This window comes from Trichoderma citrinoviride, assembly GCF_003025115.1.
Source record: "Trichoderma citrinoviride strain TUCIM 6016 unplaced genomic scaffold BBK36scaffold_12, whole genome shotgun sequence".
NCBI classification, from domain to species: domain Eukaryota; kingdom Fungi; phylum Ascomycota; class Sordariomycetes; order Hypocreales; family Hypocreaceae; genus Trichoderma; species Trichoderma citrinoviride.
In genome coordinates, this window is record NW_020194720.1 from 1,175,378 (window position 1) to 1,195,341 (window position 19,964).

Here is a 19,964-nt window from a genome sequence, read left to right on the forward strand (position 1 = left end):
CGCGTCCAGCTGCAGAAGACCCGAGTCTAAGAAGCTTACCAGCTGGAGCTTAATCCGTTGGCGCGGCACTGTAGCCCTACCGCCTGTTGCTAATTATCGTATGGACAAAGCCAATGGATACTGGATGACGGGCTCCTGAATACTGAAAGTCCTCGTAAGGAGTCATACCGAGCAGCGAACGGCAGCGATCCACCCCGCGAGGCAGCCCGTACTGTAAGGTGGCCTTCTCGGTTCGTTGCTTTCTCATACCAGGAGGTGTTGAAGCGGCAGGCTCGAGGCGTCCAAGTGGCGCTCAAGTGGCGTTCCTCTCAGCAAGTTTGGCAGCAATACGGAAGTCGATGCCAGTTGAAGTTCGATGCCGACAGTGCACGCTTGCAGCCAGTGAGAGCGAGAACGCAGCCCGTCTTCCCCCCGACCAATCGAGAGCCGGCACCGCAGACTCGGACTCGCTGCTCTCGCCACAGCTGCCCAAACAAGCATGGACTTTCTGCAGCAAGCGTCAGGCTGCTTCTTTGTCCTGCGAAATTACATCGCTGCAGGCGCCGAAAGGGGGAAGTTTGAAGATGCTCATTTGTAGGAAATCCCAGCAGGCGATGAAAATAGCACGATGCAGCTGCACCAATGACGTTGCCGGACGGCTGTCTGACCTGCATTTCGACGGTGCACGGCCACCAAGAGTTTTCGCCCTGGCGAACATGTTCGTTCGCGCGCCATGATCCCTGTCAAGACTGTCGACTATGGAGTACAAGTTAAAGTTTGAGATTTGCCTTCTCAGGAACTTGCAGTTCGTATTTTGATGCCGGGCTGAGAAAGCAGTGCTTGGCCACACGAGAAAAGAGCCTTGGAAGTTGAAGGCAAGATAACCTTAAGCTCCGAGGGAACAACCTGGGTAACAACTTGAAGGTACCGCGACAAAGGTACCGCGACAAAGGCACCTCTTAAAAAAAAAGTTCGGTACCAGGCGGGGCGCTAGACTAGACTTCCAACATTCAACCACCTTTACGCATTTTCTTCCACGCGCCTGTCAGCCCGAGAGAACGAAAAGAAAACCAAATTCGACCTCACAAACAGCCTTGTTCGAATCCAAACAAATGGCGTCAGAGCCTCTTGACGAGGCTGACACGAGCTCAGCTCCGCCCGCGCCCTCGGACAAGGCTGCGGCTACGGCTGCGCTGCCCGTCAGTGAAAACGGCGTCCACGACCAGCAGACGCACGTGTCAGAGGCGCGAGCAGATACGAATGGGCAGCAGCAGAGCAATGGCGGCGACAGCAGCGCGAGGGCAGCATCGCAGGAGCCGTCTGTCCAGAAAGCGGGCGCGGTTCTGTGCGGTGTCTGCGGAAGCAATCCTGGGAAATACAAGTGCTCGCGATGCCGTCTTCCTTAGTACGTTTCTAATCTCACCATCATTGTCGCCTGGGAGGAGGAGTAAACACATCAATGATCCAATGCTGACTGCCATTCTAGCTGCTCCGTCCCTTGTAGCAAAGCCCACCAACAGAACCATCCGCCAGACGCGCCGAAAGAAGAGCCCAAGCCGACAAATCAGCCCTCGAGCGAGCCGCCAGCAGCAAGCGCAAACACGCCTCCGCAGACTGCCATCGACCCAACGAACCCCTTCAGCGTTCTGGCAACCTCAGACAAGCTCCAGCTCCTCTTCAAGAAGTACCCCAACCTCCCAAATCAGCTTCTCGAGATTCATGCCGCAACTCAGCCGCCGTCAGATGGGCCCGACGCGGCAGCGAGGGCGATACCCGCGTCGCTCAGGGAGGGCCTTCCGGTGAATACGGGCAGGAATGCATGGAACCACGACATTGGAATCAAGAACGGCAAAGCAGCTCTGCGAAGGGCCCGCAAGGCCGACGGCAAAGACGGCGAGGCGATACGAGAATATACCGAGCTGATCGTGCACATAATGAACGAGACGGAAGACAAGAACAGCGCGGCTGCGTACGTGCAACGGCAGGTTGCTGAGCAAGACGCGGCCCTCATTGAGCGTCTACTTGCTGAAGAACGACGTCGCGAATAGGCTACCAAGGGGGGAAGAGCAATCATCTTGAGACGAAGAGAGAGAGGAAATCATCTAAGAGTACGGATCTCGGCGGCCTATGTGGCCGGGCCCTACGGGTATAATTGTTCGTCGACAAAGATCCAACAGCATATGCCGGCCAGCCCACTCGACGTCTTTCCCAACCTCTTCCGACCAAGCTCGCTCATCATCGTCTCTGCATAACCGTGTACAAGTCCTCCTCTTTCATATATTAAGCATTACATCATCCTCATCCAGAAGTCATTCAATCAGATTATTCAAGGTACGTTATCTCATTTCAGCTTGTACGCCTTCGCCTAGCTAACGCTTGAATCGCGAAAAGAGCCCTCCCGCCTTGGTAGGGGATTTGGGCCGCTCGGGCGACCCGACGTCTTTCTCCTCCGTCGGCGAAGGCAGCTTGTCGCCCTTCTTGCTGAAGCTACCGAGTCTCGTTCGCAGAGCCCATTTAGACTCGGCCTTTCGCAAAACATTGGGACCAGACGTGCTCTTTTGCGACTGCTGCGGCAGCTGCGGATGTGATTCCTGCTGCTGCTGCTGCTGCTGTTTTTGTTGAAGAATCGCAGCTTCGTCACTTTGGGTCCAGTCCACACGGTGCTCATCAGGGTTCGCAGGCAGGATATCAGAGTGACTGGGGGCAGACTGGTTCTCCGACGACGTATGCGATAACTCAGCCGTCTCGGCATCTCTCGGCACCATCATGCTGAGGATAGCACCCATGCTCCTCCTTCGCATTTCCTTGCTTGACTCATCGAGGGCGTCTACACGTTGGGATTGGAGGTATTCATGGAATGTATGAGGGGCGGTCGTCGCGGGCCTCTCATCCACCTCCGTTGTGGTGGCGAGGATGTGAGGGTGCTGGAGCTGGAACTGGTTTTGCTCATAATACTGCCTCTCCCTCATGCTCTGCGCCCTTCGGAGCGCCTTGTGCTGCTCAGCCGGGGCAACGTCTGGTGCTCGTCCAGCGGCTGCATTGGGGCCCTGCACATGGTGCTTGATAGCCTGTCGGGACAGCTTGTGCACGAGGTGCTTCTCCGTCACCGTCTCGGTGGTGGTCGTTCGGGCAAATTGCAAGGCAGCAACCTGCGGGATATGACGGTAGTTGGCCGGTGGCGCATCCTCCGAATTCCTGTTGCTAGACGACGAGGTAGAATTCTTCATGCCGGCCTTGTGGAGCCTGTCCGTCTTGGGGACATCTTGGTGTGAGTCTCGAGGCGCACCTCGAACGTGTGACTTGGACGCCGTTGCCTCCTTCTTCTGTATCTGCGTAGACGGAACCGTCGGTCCCATGGCGATGCCGCGCTGGCCGGGATGCAGGGCGCTCGCGTTGCGGGCCACGGCCGCGGCATTCGCCTGGCGCTCGGCGTCGAGGGCGGCCCTCGCGCGCTTCTTCCTCTCGGCATGGGCCTTTTGCTCGGCGAGCACGACGTGCAGCCTCCTGGTCAGGTCGTCGGCGTCGAGCGGCTTGGGGCGCTGCGCCTGCGGCTTGGGGACCTGGAGGATCATGTTGTTGTTGTTGTTGCTGCACGAGGAGGCGGCCTTTGCCGGGGCGGCCGCTGCTCTGTACGGCAGCGTCGGCTGGCAGGCCGCTGCTTTTGCGTCGTGGACGTAGAGCGTTTCGTAGAACATGGTTGGGGGCTGTTTTGTTTGTTTGATGGTTTGGAGAAGTTGGTGAGGGTTTGCTGCGAGGAGAAATAACCGGTGAATGGATATCGTGCTACTGCTTCTCTGTATGGCAGCTTCTAGAGCCGCATCTAATGAACAAGTTGCTGTTTATTTTTTCCAAGATTTCCTCGCAATGATATTGTCGTACGGTGGTATGATGGTGAGTGTGGTTTTGGTCTCCAGTAAGCTTATTCTGAGCCGAGAATTCCGTGTGAGAAGCCCGCACAGACTCTGTGATTTGTTATTAGAGACTGTCAAAGGCGGAAACGAAAGGAAGAACACGAGATAAGACGGGCAGAGGTGGGAACTTCCGGACGCGGGTGAAATGAAAATTGCAACAAGGAGGGAGAAGCGGGAAAAAAGGGCACGTCTTGGGAAGATACAGGGTGGAATGGGTGAGGATCGGAACAATAAGTACTATAAATATACATGCCGAGCTTTCTTGTGCTCGTCGTGTGTGTGTGTGTGTTATGGTAGCAACGGGAGAGGAGAGAGAGAGAGAGAACCAGGCGAATGAGGAGAGGGGGGGAGTGTTCCAGACACGGGAGACACATACTGGTTGCTTTTTGACGCAGATTTTGAGATTTGTTTTGCTCTTTGTTTTGTTTTGCTGCCTGCCCTTTTGTTGTCCTGTGAAATATGAGAAGGGAGGACAGTGGGCGGGTCTGGAGGAGGAGATTCGGATCGAGTATCGGACTACTGTATGTGAGAATGTGGTGAGGAGAGGCTCGAGGCGTGTGTACTCGTATGAGATTGGTTTGGTCGACGCGAGGAGGTACTCAGTAGGAGCTGTATGCAGGAAGAAATGTGAAATGTCTGGGAAGCCCGAAGTGGACAGATGTTGCGCGAGTACAAGCGACGAGGAAGATGAAACCAAAGCTGCAAATACGGCAGATGGGAGAAGTGTAACAAGTACGACTTCTTGTAAGTGCAAGCAAGCACGTGGAGAGCAAAGTACGTGTAAACAAGAAGTGGGAAACAAAGGAAGAAGAGGAAGAAGAGGAAGAAGGGGAAGAAGAAGAAAAGAAGAGGTTTCCTTTTTCACGATAGGTCTCCTGCTTTAGGAGCTCACATCAACTCATCTGCCCACAAAAAAAAAAGGTAGAAACAAGGCCAAGGCACGCGATCACGAGGGACGTTGCGAAAGTTAGAGGCATCTGCATGATTGGGCGCTTCTCACTGGCCGAAGCGCCTTTTTTTTCTGCTTCTTTGTTCTGCCGCATGCATTGGAAACACAGTCCGCGAGAGAGAGAGAGGGGTCCCCCACAAAGGGCAAAGCTTGGCTATTTTGATTTGGATTTTTGGCTTTGGAATATGCAATGCAAGCATCCTGCTTTTGATTTGATCCAATTGGAGGGAGAGTAGCGGGATGGAAAGCCACCTTGCCTTGCCTTGGTAGCAAAAAGGTGATGAGTGACAAGACAGAACAGACAAGGGGGGGAATAGGAAGGACGAGCGAATTTTGCGGAGGTGGCGTCTAAACTGGAACAGGTTGATGATGGGGTCACTTGGACGCGGGCAGCAACGGGTCTTGCAGGGGTTGCTGGGTTTGGCTTCTTTTGGTTTCCGTGGTTTTGTTATATGGTGTGGTTTTTTTCTTGCATGATCTCGTGGTGTGTCTTCGCTTTTATGTCTACCTACCGGGGGGTTAGGGGAGACGGGCGGGAAGACAAGACTTGGCTTCTGACGGTCTTATGGGGTTGGTTCAGCGCGAAGAGACCGAGGCTTGAACGCTCTATAACTGCCGAGCAGCGTTCCTTTTTTCTTCTCTGGCACCGATGGCATAAATCGGACGAGAGTCATGGCTGGGTAATAAGCGACGAGGTTGCAACCGAAGAGGAGATGTTGCTAGAACAGAACAAGCCATCAAGACGGGCTCGAAATGATACGAAGCCAGATGCAATGCAATGCGACGACGCTTAGACGACCAGGCCAAGGTTTCCCCATTCATCAGCAACCCAAGCAAGCAAACAAAACCCTTCCTCGGCATTCCAGCGGCTCTCGCTCTTCCTTTACTCTATTCTTTTCTAAAACCTTTGGCTTGTGCTCAATCTTTGTTCCTCGGTTGGGGAAAATGACTTGTTTTCTTTTTGCACGCGATGTCTGTTCTGCTTCGTTTCGGTTCTCGCGTCTGATGCGAGGAATAAGATGCATGTTTTTGGGGCGTCCAATCATGGGGCCGGGCCGGGTGGTGCATGACTTGACTTGAGGTTGGGGTAAAACGACGCCGGCTCTTTTTTAGACGCGGAGCCAATGCGATGCTTGTTTGGGCCCAATCTGGGGTGAGATTTGCATCGGAGCCGAGCTGTTTGTTGCTTGGGGGGGATGACTTAGTCGTGCGTCTGGAGTGGATTGCGGGTTATTAGTAGTAGTAGTAGTACTACTAGGTGGTGTTGCAAAAGAGGTCATTCATTCCTTGGTGATTCAGCATCTTGTAGTATTATTGCATCTCTGACTGCACGTGGTGGAAAGAGAAAAGGCCCAATGTCAATCTCACTCGGCGTCCCAACGGACGTTCGGGTAGCATCAAGGCATCAAGATGCTACGCGCGCATACTAGTAGTATGTATATAAGATGAGTCTCGCGATGGGGTTTGGCGGAAATGCATTTCGAGCGACGATGTCACCCACGACTCCGCTGGGATGCGACCTGTCGTTGGTTGAGTCTACAGCTGAGGTTGAGGGACTGGGCGGACTGGGCACCCCATAGATTGGTTGGAAACTGAATTTCAGTGAGAGGTGGGAGAATTGGTCTTCTCCGTCCAAGGAGCGGGACCTGGTTGTTGCCCGTGGTGGAAAGATTGTGAGTTACACCAGCAGATGGTGTTGACATCAAGACAGCGCGTCACATGTGAGTCTTTATATGTGCTCCGGTAAGGGGTTGCTGAAAGAGGAGTTGCGTCGATTCAGCTGCGACATATACAAGTATCTCAGCTGCAATCATCCATGGCGCTCAACTCTGAGTCGTCGTTCAACTTGGTATCTTGAGGTCTTAACGGACGGAGCATCACATGATGGGTACGAGTCAGTGCATGGATCAGTCGGTGATGGGACGCCGGCAGACGTCATTGCTCTGAGGAAGATCTGCGTAGCTCCAGTCAACTTGAAGCATAAAAGCTCTGAAGCGATATAGATCTCCGAACTTCCCCATTTTCGCAAACAGGTACTCGAAGCACGGCTGCTTCACCCCGAGACGAATCTGATCCCGTCTACAAAGGACCAGCTGCCGAGCCTCGCCGCATTCTTTTCTCACAAGGTAGAATCGGGCCATTTAGTCACTCACGACGAGGTGGGTCTCCGCAACGGGACGATGCGAGATCCTGCCAGGCCAAAGGTGCTCATTGTTGGTGTTCATGGAGCTTTCGTCAGAGGTCGTGAAATCGCATTACCTCAAACAGGTGCGCTGAAAATATGACGCCAGCTCGGTAGACATGAGTCTTGATCGTGAAATATAGACAATTGTCTCGTATCTTCGTGTAGGCAACCGACGCTTGTTTGAGAGCTCGCACTTCACACATCTAAAGGCGCGGCATCGACAAGCCCACTCAGTCTTTCGGCTGCCGCGGCCCCTGGATTCCCAGAGGATCAGGGCCCTCGGTATCCTGATTCGACAAAAGCAAGTTGAGGGCTACAACGGGATGAGATGGGTAGCATGACTGTGCCTCATACAGAGTACGAGATCATCAACACCTTACGTAGGTACCTCGATGTCCCGAGACCGGCAGCTGCAGGTGCCGAGGGCATTACAATATCCCGAGCTGGGAAACACGAAGCGTACAGTAGGTATGGCCCCAACTGTCCAGCAGTGATGTTGGGTTCATGTTTGCTTCCATGCTGTTGGTTGCCCGCTGCATGCAGCCAATGACCCTTTACTAGGGAGATTGGAAAGTCGATCTACGTCACATGGATCTTGCTTTGATGAACCTAGAACCCAGACGGAACCAACAGTTTGGTTTCAGGCCATGCGTTTTAGATGAACCCGCGTGTGAGGATGTGCGAGGCTTGGCCACGATGCATGCAACTCAACTTCATGCACCTACGGTACCTGTCCAGGCATCGATGCCCAGTAATATTTCCAATTCCAGGAACCGTAACAGTGGCGTTCGAGAGTAGCTGTTTCAAATTCATCTCGTCAAATGCTCATTTGCAAGATGACCGCTCATCAAACCGTTGGCAGGCAGGTTCGTATCGACTGGATTGACAGGGAACCTTGTCGAATGAACTGGGCTCCCTCACAAATTCGGAGCTGAACAAGGCAGGGCTTGAAATGACATGATGGACAGCTAGAGTAGTATTACGCTGCCGATTGAACACCACGACCCTCCACATGTTTGCTCCATACATGTACGAAGCACAAATCGCTGGTGAAAACGGGCAAGTTTGGCAGGGAATCGCCGGACCGCGTGACTTGGGATGCCGGGTAGGGCTTCCTTGAAATACGAGGCTCTGGACAAGAGGCTCCGCAAAGCTGGGAAATAGGGAACCTGGTCGGTCAAAGAACGGCATTCCAAGTGCCGAGAGCTTTCAATCAGTCTGGACTTGATCAGCAGAAAGTGGACGACTATGCTCCTGGCTTCGGGTTTGGCCTCTGACATGGAAACACTTTGCGTGTGCTTATTCACCGGGAGATGCTCGTTTAACGCACGTGTAAGTTCTCCATCAGCGTGCCAGAGGCTAGAGAACACGCGGCAAACCCTGGCCTCTTCCGTTCCTCTGTGCCGGGCCCGAGATCAACACATCAGTTTCGTCTGGGTCAGCAGAGACGGGTGGGTTTTTGCGTTGCCGATCCCAACTTCCGCGCCGCCAACGGGATCCTGCGACACCTTGACCGATGGAGTTGGCCGTTGTACTTTGTAGGAGCGGTGATGGTCTCATCAGCGTCCGTCTTCAAGTCCCTTACCTGCAGTGATACCGCTACTACAGGTTAGTTAGGTAGTTGTCCGAGGTATCAGATCTCACCAGAGGGGTGAGCAATCGAGCGAGCGCCGTCCCCATCCAGAGCACGACTTTACTTGTCGTTCTTGTGCGTTGCTGCAATTGGGTTCATTTTAGCTTGATGACAGGTCCGGTATGGATGGACCCTTGGGCGCGATTCCGTCAAACCAATCCGCAACGAACCGTGGCCCGTCGGGGCCCACGTGAGGTGATTGGGGGGGCTCCCTGAGATTCCCACGTGCTTTGAGGGGCCGCGTGGGTGATGAACCTTGCCGCCTTGGGATGTCGATGGGCGGAGGTGGAGGGGGGTGATGGATGACATTTGACGGGAGAGTCGAGTTGTGTGATTGGGATTGTCAAAGTCCATGTTCTCTATACGGAATCTGTGTTGCTGATATGAGTGCTTACTGGTATCAGCAACACAGATTACTGATAATATGTGTATGGAGCAGTACCAAAGGTCAAGAAACTGGAAATGGTGAGGCTGAACAAGGGAAAGGGGGGAAGAAGAGGTAAATAGAGAAGAACACGAGACGAAACAGAGAGGCCCAATTGGTTGTAACAGCTTTCGGACGCGGAACACTTGACTTATTATCTAATGAGCGAATTTGCCTGGAGTAACTGAACCAAACGGTAAGCCTGTGATTCAACGGCTAGCTCGACTCCTGGCCGTTCGTTGCGCTGCAATTGGGCGGCTCGGAAACGCCATTGCCAGTGTGTCGCTGTGGCGTTTCTGTTTGAAGGGTGCGGGACGAAGGGCTTTGGGATGCATCTGAGTCGGGACACTTGGGGGCCAGACGCGGTCGAGGGGTAGAAGAGAAGATGCTGAGTAAAAAGAGCGGGAGAGTGGGATGCTGGGTAGTGGGTGGGAGGGTAAGAGAGCCAAGACCGGGCTTGGATGCATCCATCTATCGGTGTGCTTGTGCTTTCGCGGGTGCAGCGTTTGTGGCACTTCATTCTTCGCGATGGCATTTGCTACATGTGGTGTTGATGGGATGCTAATCTGCCATTACCTCGTATGTATGCCACTATCAAGTGGAATACTACTACATACTGGCACAGACGGAGATCAACTGAATCATCGTCGTCACGAGAAGCGGAGGCAGTGCCATGTATCGAATCATGCCGTGTTCCCACACTTTGACGGGCCCAGGTCGGCGAGCTCCCCCACCGTCTCGCATGAGCTTGCGCTGCTCGACGCACTCCACAGGTCCGTATCTGTCTGCACGGTAGTTGTATTCGGGCTCTCAAGTGGTATACTATACAGCATGTACGTGTGTGTACATATCAATTGCTGTCGCCGACCAGTTGCTGCTCTGCTCACTGCAGCCATCTCCATACGAGTACAAACTTACGGCCCCTGCCGCCGGGGTTGCATGCAAGCATCCTCCTCCTCCTCCTCCTCCTCGTCCACACGGATCGTGCTCGTCTGGCCTCCCCTCCCCCCACCTCCCACGCGCAACTCCATCCTCAGCGCTCGTCTGGCCGCGGTTCTTTACTGCATCGAGCACTGCCAAGCTGGCACACAGCGGAAATCATCCGAACCTCGCCCAGGATGCTCAGAGTTGCTAGTGCTTGTAGCAGAGTTGAGGTGGACGAACCCCTCTTTGGGGGGTTGTGAGGTGCTCTAAAGCGAGAGTGTGGTCAGAACCTTACATAGCATGCAGTTTCATGCCCACGAGGCTGGCTGGATGATCTTTTGCATTTTGCCCATTGGTTATTCGTATTTTTGCCTGTATTACCATGCTGTGTTTGACCCTGTATCTCCTCGTGTTGATGATTGAAACTCCAAATCAACACCGAGCAGTGACTTCCCAACAACCACCACCAGATGGCATTTCTTTAGCCTCGATAGCACGAGTCCTGCCCCGGTTGACTCCGATAGAGCTAGCCACCCACTAGCCCCAAACCCGCCTGGTGCGGCCCTGCTAGGTTCTTGGCCAAAGCTCATGTTCTGGCGGGTTCAGGTTACAGGTTCGGGAGAGCATGGACGTCTGGAGCCTCTGCTGAGGCCGGCTGTCGTCTTCATCTCCCCTGTGCTCTGACAATTGGATCATGGGCAGCTGGATCAATGCTCATGCCCGGTCACTGGGCTATCAGTGCCTTTCCTGTACCTGTACCCGTCGCTCTACCAGTGCCACCGCGATATCTCTTGACCTGCAGGCACTAAACCCCTGGGGCCGGAGAGCGTCAACTTCAAGTTGAAGCTGTGCTATCGGTGTTACCAGCTCAGGTACAAGTACATCCATCCATGTGCCGCACCCGCACCCACACCCGCATCCGCACCCCCGAGGGTCGCAGTCCCAGGTCCAAGTACCTGCCAAGGTAGCACTGCTAACGCGCTCCCGCTCTCCATGTCAGATCCCATCCATCCATCCTCTACCTTATCCGCCTCTCGTCTCTGCTCGGCCACGTTTTCCCTCCTCCTCTCCAACAGCCGCGGCCGCGACGCCTGCATCTCGCCCCGGCCTGTCCAGTCTCTCCATTTCGCTTCGATCCTCGCGGGTGCGGGCTTGTTGGTAAGTCCATACCTAGTACATGGTGTCCTTTGCCTGCAAGCACAAGCACAAGCACGGCTAGGCGGTTCTCTTCGTCCTCGCTAGCGGCCCCAATGGCACGGATTCGCATCGACTACCAACATAGAAACCAAGAGCCCTGATCCGCCCTCCTCACCTCACCACCATCGGCCCATTTCCAGATCCGTGAACGCCCTCATTCCCTCGACCTCCCCTTCCTTGCCTCGTCACCTCCCTCTTTTGCTCCTGCTCTCATCCCTCCGTTTCGCTCCCTCGTGTTGCTGATCCCTCTTTTGCTCTCCTCCCTCTCTTCCTCCGCCTCTCCCTGCTGCTGCTGCTACTACTGCTTCTCCCCTCCTCCCACCCACGTCACAGTCTTCTCACTCATAGCGCATCTCCATCATCGACGTCGGCGGTTTGGTCGTTGTCTTCGTCACCATCTTCTTCATTGCTTCCGTAACCTCATGTCCGTGCCCGCGCCCGCGCCGTGGTCGCGTCCATAGACTGCGACAATGACCCAGCCGAGTGCATCCCGGCAGCACGTTGCTTACACGGCTACAGACAGCAGCTCCTCCGGGTCCCATCAATTGCGCCCCGGCTCCGAGACCCCGACTGCTGCCGCCACAGCTCGACGCCCTCCAGCCCTCCAGACCCGCGACTCCTCCCTCAGCAACACCACGAGCAGCACCTCGAGCAGCGGCGGCTACTGGTCCAGAGTCTCGGCGACTTCCACTGATCAGAGCTTCCCCTCGCGCACCGCCTCCAACACCGCCCGTCCTCCGACTCCCAATCGCGATTCCATCGTCTCAATTGTCGACGATCCCTTCTTCCAAAACCTAGACACCCCCACCGCTGTCGCTCCCGAACCATACAACCATCTTGAGTTTGAGTCAGAGACGTTGGCGGAGATCCCGCTCTTCTCGCCCGAGGCCTCTCGCGGCAACAGACATGTTCAGGAGGGGAACCGGAAGCAACACTGGCCGCCTCCCCGTCGAGAGTCGTTGACCATTGGATCAACACCAGTTTGGGTACGTTTGTGCGCACAACATGAAGAATGGCAGGCTGCAGGCAAGAGAAAGGAAGAAGAGGAGACAAAGGACCAAAAACTCCATTTCCCTCGTCCAATTCAATCATGGAACCAAGATGCCACCTCGACGCAATTGGAGCGTCATGGCGTGCATGAGTTCGATGCAGCTTTGCATACTGACAGGCCAATCTGATCCTCACTCACGCTCCTCATCTTACTTCCCATGAGCACTCCGTCTCCACCCAATTAGTTCTCTTCACTTCACCTACCCCTGCTCGCACGCTGTCGCGGGGCAGCCAACCAGGGGTTCACTTTAGAGCTCATCTTGGCCACTCCGTACATTGATGAGACATTCCTCTGTTTTTTTTCCCTTCCTGAGACCGCTCCCATGCTGACAGTTGTCGCGATCCTCAGACACAGCCATCCTCCGCCATGGATAGCTACAACATTGCCATCATTGGCGCCATAGGCGTGGGCAAGTCGACGTTTGTCCAGCGAATCCTGGGCTTGTCGCGCCCGCCCATCTCTACCGCGTCCAGCGTTCGCATCGCCGTCGACTCCGCCTCTTACAACATCACCCTTCTCGAGCTGGACCTGGACTCCTTCGAACTGAACACGCCGCACCCCATCCAGTGGCCCAAGCAGATCAACGGCCACATCGTGCCCCGCGTCGACGCTGCCCTGGTGCTATACGATGTTACCAACAAGGACACCATTCGCGAGCTTCCTCAGACTTTGGGTATGTTTGACGAGCAGTCCCGCCATCGCGTCCATCCGGGCGTGTCGGCTGGGAGCGCACAAGGGAGACGTACTTGCGTAGCGTAGCGTCGGTGTACGTGGTCAACTGGGGGCTAACATGCTACTGCTGCAGCTGCTTTGACGAATTCCAACATGCCCGCCATGCTGGTCGCGACCAAATGCGAGGCACCGGAAGAGGACCGGCAGGTCAATCCCGACGACTTGGCCAACCACACCCTCTTCAGATCCTGCTTGGCCCACTTTAAGATCTCCTCGACAAGTCCCGAAATAGACCGCGGCTGTTTACATGCCATCCTCAAGGCCGCCGTGTCCCATAGAAGGGGTACGCCTTATGCAGATGAGATTGGCGAGATGGGTGCTGCTCGCAAGAGGGCGCAGTCTGCGGCGAATCTCGAGGCCACCGACCCCAGCGGCGCTCGGCCCGTTAGCGAAGGGAGACACAATCGTGCGAGCTCCGACTTTTCGCTGCTCCGGGGCTTCGCGGCTCCATCCGGCGGCACTCCTGTTGCAGATGGCCATGTGCAGACGCAGGCGTCCAGGAGTCCACACCGAGGTTAGTCCCGCTACTGCTGCTGCTGCTGCCATGCAGCTAGTATTACCTACTGCGGAAGACCGAAATACGGAGCACTACGGAGCACGGGGAAGCTTACCGCAACATCCCATACCCTTGAAACCCTTGAGCATCGATGGCAGTTGTTGTGGGTCCCACGCTGACATTTGCATTTGCCCCCCCTTAGGTGGCCGCGGAACCGACTCCTTCCTCGACGAGTCCGACACTGATTCCCGTCGATATTCAGACGACATTCCCATCCTGCAGCGAAGCGATGACGTCGTCGTAGAGAAGCAGCAAAAGATGGCAGGCGTGCCCTTTGACGATCTGGTGGATCGCCTGCTGGCGCTGCGCCTCTCCAGGGCCGATCTCAACTTCTCCGACGTCTTCCTTTGCCTATATCGCAAGTTTGCCGCCCCCGGAGAGCTCTTCTCGGCCATCCTGATGCGGCTGGATCGCGTGAGGGACGACAAGACGGCCCACCACCTGACCAAGACAGCAACTCAGCTGAGAATCATCGAGACGGTGGCCAAGTGGGTGTCGCTGTATCCTGGTGACTTTGCCCGACTGGCGACGCGCCGAAACCTGGACGAGTTCATACGCTATCTTTCCACGGAGCCCATCTTCTGCATCGCTGCCAGGCAGATGCACCGAAACCTTACCCTCCACGTCATAGAGGACGACGATACGGGCTGGGCCAATGCCGACGACGCCGACGACCAGCTGGCCAGCGACATTCTCTCCAAGGAGCTGAGCGAGCTTCCGGCTGGGTTGACTGCCTTGCAGTTTGAGGAGGACGGCAACTTTGACAGGCCGTCGGTAAGCTCCGAGAACCTCAACAGAGTGGTCGGCAGCGGCGGCCAGATACAGCTCTACTCATACGAAGACTACGAGCGGGAGGCCGCCACCTTGGACCCGACCGATCACCTGCCGATGAACAAGTTCCGATACCGCATCTTTGTCGAGATCAAGGACGATGAGATCGCGGACGAGCTCACCCGCATAGACTGGATCATGTTCTCCTCGATCCGCATCCGCGACTTTGTCCGACACGTCAGCTTGGGAGCAAGTCAAAAGGAGAGCTGCAAGAGCTTGAACAATGTGAATCGTATGATCAACCACTTCAACCACGTCGCCAAGTGGGTCGCCAACATGATCCTCCTCCGGGACAAGGCAAAGCATCGCGCCCTGGTTCTCGAAAAGTTTATGAACATTGCTCTCAAGCTACGACAACTGAACAACTACAATGGCCTGGCGGCTGTCCTGGCAGGAATCAACGGGACGGCCATCCACCGCCTTTCTCAGACAAAAGCTCTGGTTTCGCCCGAGGTTCACAAGAAGTTCGCGCGATTGGTCATCTTGATGGGCACCCAAAAGAGCCACTTTGCCTACCGACTGGCATGGGAGAATTCGCCGCTGCCCCGTATCCCCTTCATGCCTCTGCACCGCCGTGACCTGGTCTCTGCCGAGGAGGGCAGCAAGACCTTTGTCGGCCCCAACGGTGACCGCATCAACTGGAAGAAGTTTGAGGTGCTTGGCGAAGTTCTCTTGCCTCTGATGAAGAGCCAGGGATCGCCGTATCCCAACCTCTCCAAAAACGACAACGTTCGAGAGCTCATATTGGGCTGCCACATGACGACGGACGAAGAGGTACGACATGCGAAACCCTGCTGCTGCGTCTGCTTGACTCTAGATGCTAACAACTACCACAGGAAATCTACCAGCGAAGCCTCGAGGTAGAGGGCTCGGCGTCAGGTGGCGGAGCCCTGGAGCCAACCAAGAAGATCTTTCCATGGCTTAAATAAACGTTGACGCAAGGCGTTACAGGTCACCACACGGGCGAATAAAAGACTGGGTAATTTATGTTTTCGACACGACATCTTCTGTTTTGGGTAGCGACACTATTTCTGCAGGCTGGGCGAAGGATGCATTTCAGCAAAGCATGTTAGACTCGAGATTTTCTGTTGGATCTTTTCATATCTCTCCGCTAGTGCTTTTCCTCTTTGCGTTGGTCTTTCGATATGTTTGTTTTTTCTTGTCTATTTCGGTCCTTTCCAACGGCACATATCACACGGCATCACTGCGGTCGTTTATTGGTACCTTATATACAAAGCCTATCTTAGTAATGCACCGTGGAAGGCGATGAGCGAATCCTCCTTCCACATCTTGAGAACTACGGCTTCCTCTTGAGAATTGCTGCGACAAATCACACTTTAGGAAAGTACCTTGCGCGTCATAGCCGCTGCACTGCTTTGAGAATTTGGCGAGACCGAACTCGCACACTCTGCATTTTCATCCACCTTCAGCCTCAATACCGAATCAGACAGTCTTATATAACGGCGACAAACGATGTCATTAATCTTCTAGCGAGTCAATCAACATATGCCTGCGTATTAATTACTCCTCAAGCTTGCCGCAACAAGTCACGGACGCCATGCGGCTCGCCAGGGTCAGTCTGCCGAAACTCCATCTCGCCAGCTACGAGCAGCGCCTGGACTTGTCACTTGAAGGCTCGCTACAGCTGCGGTTTCCAAATGGGACAAAGCTTCCAAAGTCAAGCAGTGACTTGTTGAAGCTGGCGAAGGAGAAGCGCCTGTGGATTGCGCGGACTGGTGCTTGTTATTTACAACTTGATATCTCGGTCCAAGGGGAACCAGTGTCGCACCGGGATCAAGTTGCAAAGCTCGTGGAGTGGGTCAGGGGTTGTGAGGTAGATATATCAATTTAGCTGGTCCCCCGGCTTACGACATCCATGGCTGACCTGGTGCTTGTAGGTATGGCATCGTGTGGGAATTTCTTTGCATGAGCAAGAAATAGGCGTGACCGAGCATACAGGGCGGATAGCCTTCTCTATACAGCATCCGGACTTGTCATCCACCTTGGTGACTCAGAAAGATGCATTTACGGCGGAGTTTGAGTCTGTGACTTGTCGCGTCAATTTCACCCCGATGCAGGACGAGCCATCCAAGAAGAAGCGATCGCTGAAGAGGAAGAGGGGCAGCAAATCTGATGAAGACATCGGGACCCGGCAGCTGGACGGTGTCTCATCTGATGATGACTATGTTGCTTGTTTGAGTCCGGATGACCAGAGAGCCATTGACGAGTTTATACAAAGTCTACACATGGTGCCTCCCCAAAAGATAAGGGACACAGTTACGCCAAAGACAGCTCAAAGTGCTCAAGCCATTGAGTTCTCAGATCGTTTCAAACGTCATTTTGAGACTGCGTTGGAGCTTCTTGTAATCGGATCAGCCAAGAAGCGCAAAGAGATTGTCACGATTGATTGCAATCGAGCCGGGTGTTTGACGAAACTGGCGCCGGCAGTCTTTCATATGCCGTATCTGAAGGTAGGTATTTGACTGGAAGAAGATGATGATATACCATGGCTGAATAGTTCCTCTCAGAACATTTCTGATCGAGCCGCTCTGCTGCCCAACATTGCTACTTCGCTTGCTCGAATGATAAACGCCGAGTCACCAAGTCTTCGGCAAAAGGCAACTTCATTCGCAGCTCGGGTGAAAGACAAGAAGTGTACCCAGATCGACAGTGTCGTAAGAGGGATTGAGCAGAGCACGTGGCATGTTTTGCTGTCAACGACCAAGATCAAGCCGCCTAATCGCCCAAGAAAAGGCGGCCATGATGTTGAAGAAGCAATGCCAATTGCGGAATCCAGGCCTGAATTAGAATTGTCTGAACCAAGCAGAATTCTACCAGCTGCTGATAGGGCAGAGAGAGATGAGGGAGCTTTGGCTCCCACAGTATCAGTCATGCATGACGAAAAGAGAGATGAGGTGTGGACGTCGTCGTCATTCCACCAGAGCAGCCCCGAATACTTCGAGCCGACTTACAGCCTGCCACAGACACAGACAAACAATGCTACAAAGCGCGAGATCGACGCTGAACTGAATCACATGTACTTTGGCGCGATGGAGGATTCCAGTCTGACGGAGGCTGCATCAATGAATTATGACCCGCTGCCCATGGGTATAGGATCTACAACTACATTCGACGAGTGGCTATATACGAGCGAATCTGGGTCAGAATACTTGGGGGATTCGTGTCCAACATGCTGGGATGTAGATGTGAGTTTCTATAAGTCGTGAGGAGAAAAAAAAATAAGTTGCTGTGCTATAACGCCCCGGAAACATGAGTGTGAATAATCGCGAAACAAAGGCCGCTCCCTCCTCCGATCTCCGATCGTATGGCCGGCTGCTCAATCGTCCAATTTGCAGTTGAACCGACCATATGTGGTATATTGCAAAGCAGGCATTCGCACTGATTGCGTGTTGTTTGAATGTCCGCCAACAAAGAACCTCAAAAACAACAAGCCCGCACAACTGCCTTTCCGACATCCCCCCGACACTTAAGCCTCCTAGTTCCCACCGGCCGGCCGACGAGAATTGTCCGCACCGGCCCCAGCCCTGAGCCTGCCGAGGAGCCCTCCCCCGCTGCTGCTGCTGCTGCTGCTGCTGCTGGCGCCGGGCTTGCCGCCCTTTGCGTCGGGCTTCTTCTTGCGCTGGGAGGGCTTGAAGGTGGCCCAGTGGATGAAGTAGAGGAAGCCGCCCTCGGCGATGAGGACGACGAGGACGACGACGAGGGTGGTGAAGAGGTAGGGCTGGTCGTTGAGGACGGCGACGGCCTCGTCTGTTGCGCCGATTTTCTTGAACCAGTCGAATTGGCCCATCTTGGGTGTTTTTGGTTTTGCTTCTTGAAGAGGCTGAGACTGGGGTGAGGTTGGGCGAGATTGGGTGAGATTTGAGTTTGAGTTTGAGTTTGGAGATGAGGATATCGTTGGTTTGAGTGGGAGTTGTAAGTTGCTTGGTGGAGTTGCGATGATGGATGAGGTATCTGAGGCGAAGTGTGAGCCAGTCACGGATGCCTTATTATCAAAAGGTAGGTAGGAAGAAGATTAAACAGAGAAAGAAGTCAAAGTATAGTAAATGAATGGCGAATCGAGAAGAGAGTCGAGAGCGGGAGAACAAAAAGAAGGAGGAGAAGGAGGAGGAGGAGAGAGGGAGAGGAGAGAAAACAGGCGACTTCGAAACTGGAACGCGCTCCTGAGACGTTTCACGATGGCAGTCGGGGGTTCTTTGTTTGGGACGGTGTCGGGGATGGGGTATTTGAGGGTGACTGGTCTTTCTCAGATTGCATTTCGAATGAAACTATCATGATTGTTACATGGCTGAAATCACAATGACTTGGATCTATAGACATCGACTTTATCTACGAGGGGAGATGAAGGTATGCGTATTCGGAGCATTACCGAGCTGCAGGACTCGTTGGGGGACTTTGGCGCTACTACTCGTATGTACCACTCGTACCTTGAAAATCAGGGTCCGCCCCCAGATGAACGGGGTTTCATGTGCAATGCACGTTTAGCATCATCCCCCCACGTGAGGCGTAGTTGTGGCTTGCACCCACCAGCCACAGTTTCTGCTGAGTCACCCTAAGCCACCATGGTTGGTTCTCAATTGGGCAGATCGCAGAAAAATCTCAAGGGTCGGTTCGTGTGAGGTGAGACGACAATTCGAAGCTCCAGGCCCGCAATCGCTTTTGCCCAACACCCCCCTCACGAGGGGAAACATTGACTCTTTTGCCAATCCGGAGCCTCGCCTGGCCATGAGCGTCGCCCGACCGGCGCGCAGCCTCCTGCGCAAGTGCGTCGCCTCTGCCCGCACCGCGCAGACCGTCGTCGTCGTCGGCTGCCAGCACCAAGTCCAGCAGCCTCAGCATCAACTCCAGCAGCAGTCGCAATCGCAATTCCACACCTCGGCGCCCCGCCCGGCGAAGCGGCGGTCGCGCTTCCGCAATGTCAAGGCCGAGGACCTGGGCCTGCTGAGCAAGGACGGGCTCGAGAAATACCGCCAGGAAAAGTTCCCCGACTACACCAAGGAGGAGCTCGACGCCCTCAGCAAGAAGTACACGCCCGAGCAGCTGGAGGCCCTGAAGGCGGGCGAGGCGGCCATCGACCCCGAGGACCTCATCTTCCAGGGACGGCTGCGAGACGACCCCTACAGGCCGCAGTACATGGAGGACTACACCGTGCTGGACCCGCGGTACGACGTGAAGCCGGAGATTGAGGGCACGCCTTGGGAGCCGCAGTGGCTGAACCCCAGCGACTGGGCGGACAAGTACGGGTCCAAGCTGGCGGACCTGACGGACAAGAAGACGAGCGACCAGCTGACGAGGGCCATGGTGCGCGCCCTGCGGCGGGTCAAGGAGAGCAACGGCGAGGAGCTGATAGACCTGACGGAGGAGGAGCTGGTGGATTTGGAAAAGGACCCCGAGCTGCTCAAGAAGTACCTGGTCGACGAGGAGGAGGGCGCCGACGCCAAGTCGGACCGCGGCGAGCCCGTGACCATTACCCAGGAGCAGGTCATGAAGCTGGACCGCGCCATCGACGAGGAGTGGAAGAAGGAGCTCAGCAAGATTGGCGAGGGCCCCGACTCGGGCGAGCTCGAGCCGTCC

General features: G+C 54.8%; 6 protein-coding genes across 6 annotated transcripts in view; 4 read left to right on the forward strand and 2 right to left on the reverse strand.

Moving 5' to 3' along the window:
• Positions 1-1,325: 1,325 nt before the first annotated feature.
• Positions 1,326-2,000, forward strand: BBK36DRAFT_1094542 (hypothetical protein; the record flags this gene model as incomplete). Its single annotated transcript, XM_024889064.1, has 2 exons — positions 1,326-1,384; positions 1,466-2,000. Coding segments are annotated over 2 exons (594 nt in total), but the record flags the coding sequence as incomplete, so codon positions are not given.
• Positions 2,001-2,348: 348 nt separating this feature from the next.
• On the reverse strand, positions 2,349-3,674 carry BBK36DRAFT_1143624 (hypothetical protein; the record flags this gene model as incomplete). The annotated part of the gene is made up of 1 exon (XM_024893613.1): positions 2,349-3,674. One exon carries the CDS (start codon positions 3,672-3,674, stop codon positions 2,349-2,351), a length of 1,326 nt encoding a protein of 441 aa, XP_024747240.1.
• An 8,945-nt stretch (positions 3,675-12,619) lies between these two features.
• Positions 12,620-15,301, forward strand: BBK36DRAFT_1125542 (ras GEF; the record flags this gene model as incomplete). Its single annotated transcript, XM_024891295.1, has 5 exons — positions 12,620-12,926; positions 13,059-13,499; positions 13,582-13,644; positions 13,684-15,146; positions 15,209-15,301. 5 exons carry the CDS (start codon positions 12,620-12,622, stop codon positions 15,299-15,301), a joined length of 2,367 nt encoding a protein of 788 aa, XP_024747241.1.
• Positions 15,302-15,930: 629 nt separating this feature from the next.
• BBK36DRAFT_1143626 (hypothetical protein) lies at positions 15,931-16,911 on the forward strand (the record flags this gene model as incomplete). Its single annotated transcript, XM_024893614.1, has 3 exons — positions 15,931-16,201; positions 16,332-16,843; positions 16,891-16,911. The coding sequence occupies 3 exons, from the start codon at positions 15,931-15,933 to the stop codon at positions 16,909-16,911; spliced, it is 804 nt and encodes a 267-aa protein (XP_024747242.1).
• Positions 16,912-17,970: 1,059 nt separating this feature from the next.
• Positions 17,971-18,177, reverse strand: BBK36DRAFT_1099760 (hypothetical protein; the record flags this gene model as incomplete). Its single annotated transcript, XM_024889140.1, has 1 exon — positions 17,971-18,177. A coding segment is annotated over one exon (207 nt), but the record flags the coding sequence as incomplete, so codon positions are not given.
• A 938-nt stretch (positions 18,178-19,115) lies between these two features.
• BBK36DRAFT_1180893 (hypothetical protein) overlaps positions 19,116-19,964 on the forward strand; it is a gene marked incomplete at both ends in the record, with an annotated part of 1,688 nt that continues 839 nt past the window's right edge. The window contains 2 exons of the mRNA XM_024896229.1: positions 19,116-19,187; positions 19,242-19,802. Of these exons, the coding sequence (XP_024747244.1) occupies positions 19,116-19,187; positions 19,242-19,802 (633 nt within the window). The remainder of the gene's footprint in view (positions 19,188-19,241; positions 19,803-19,964) is intronic.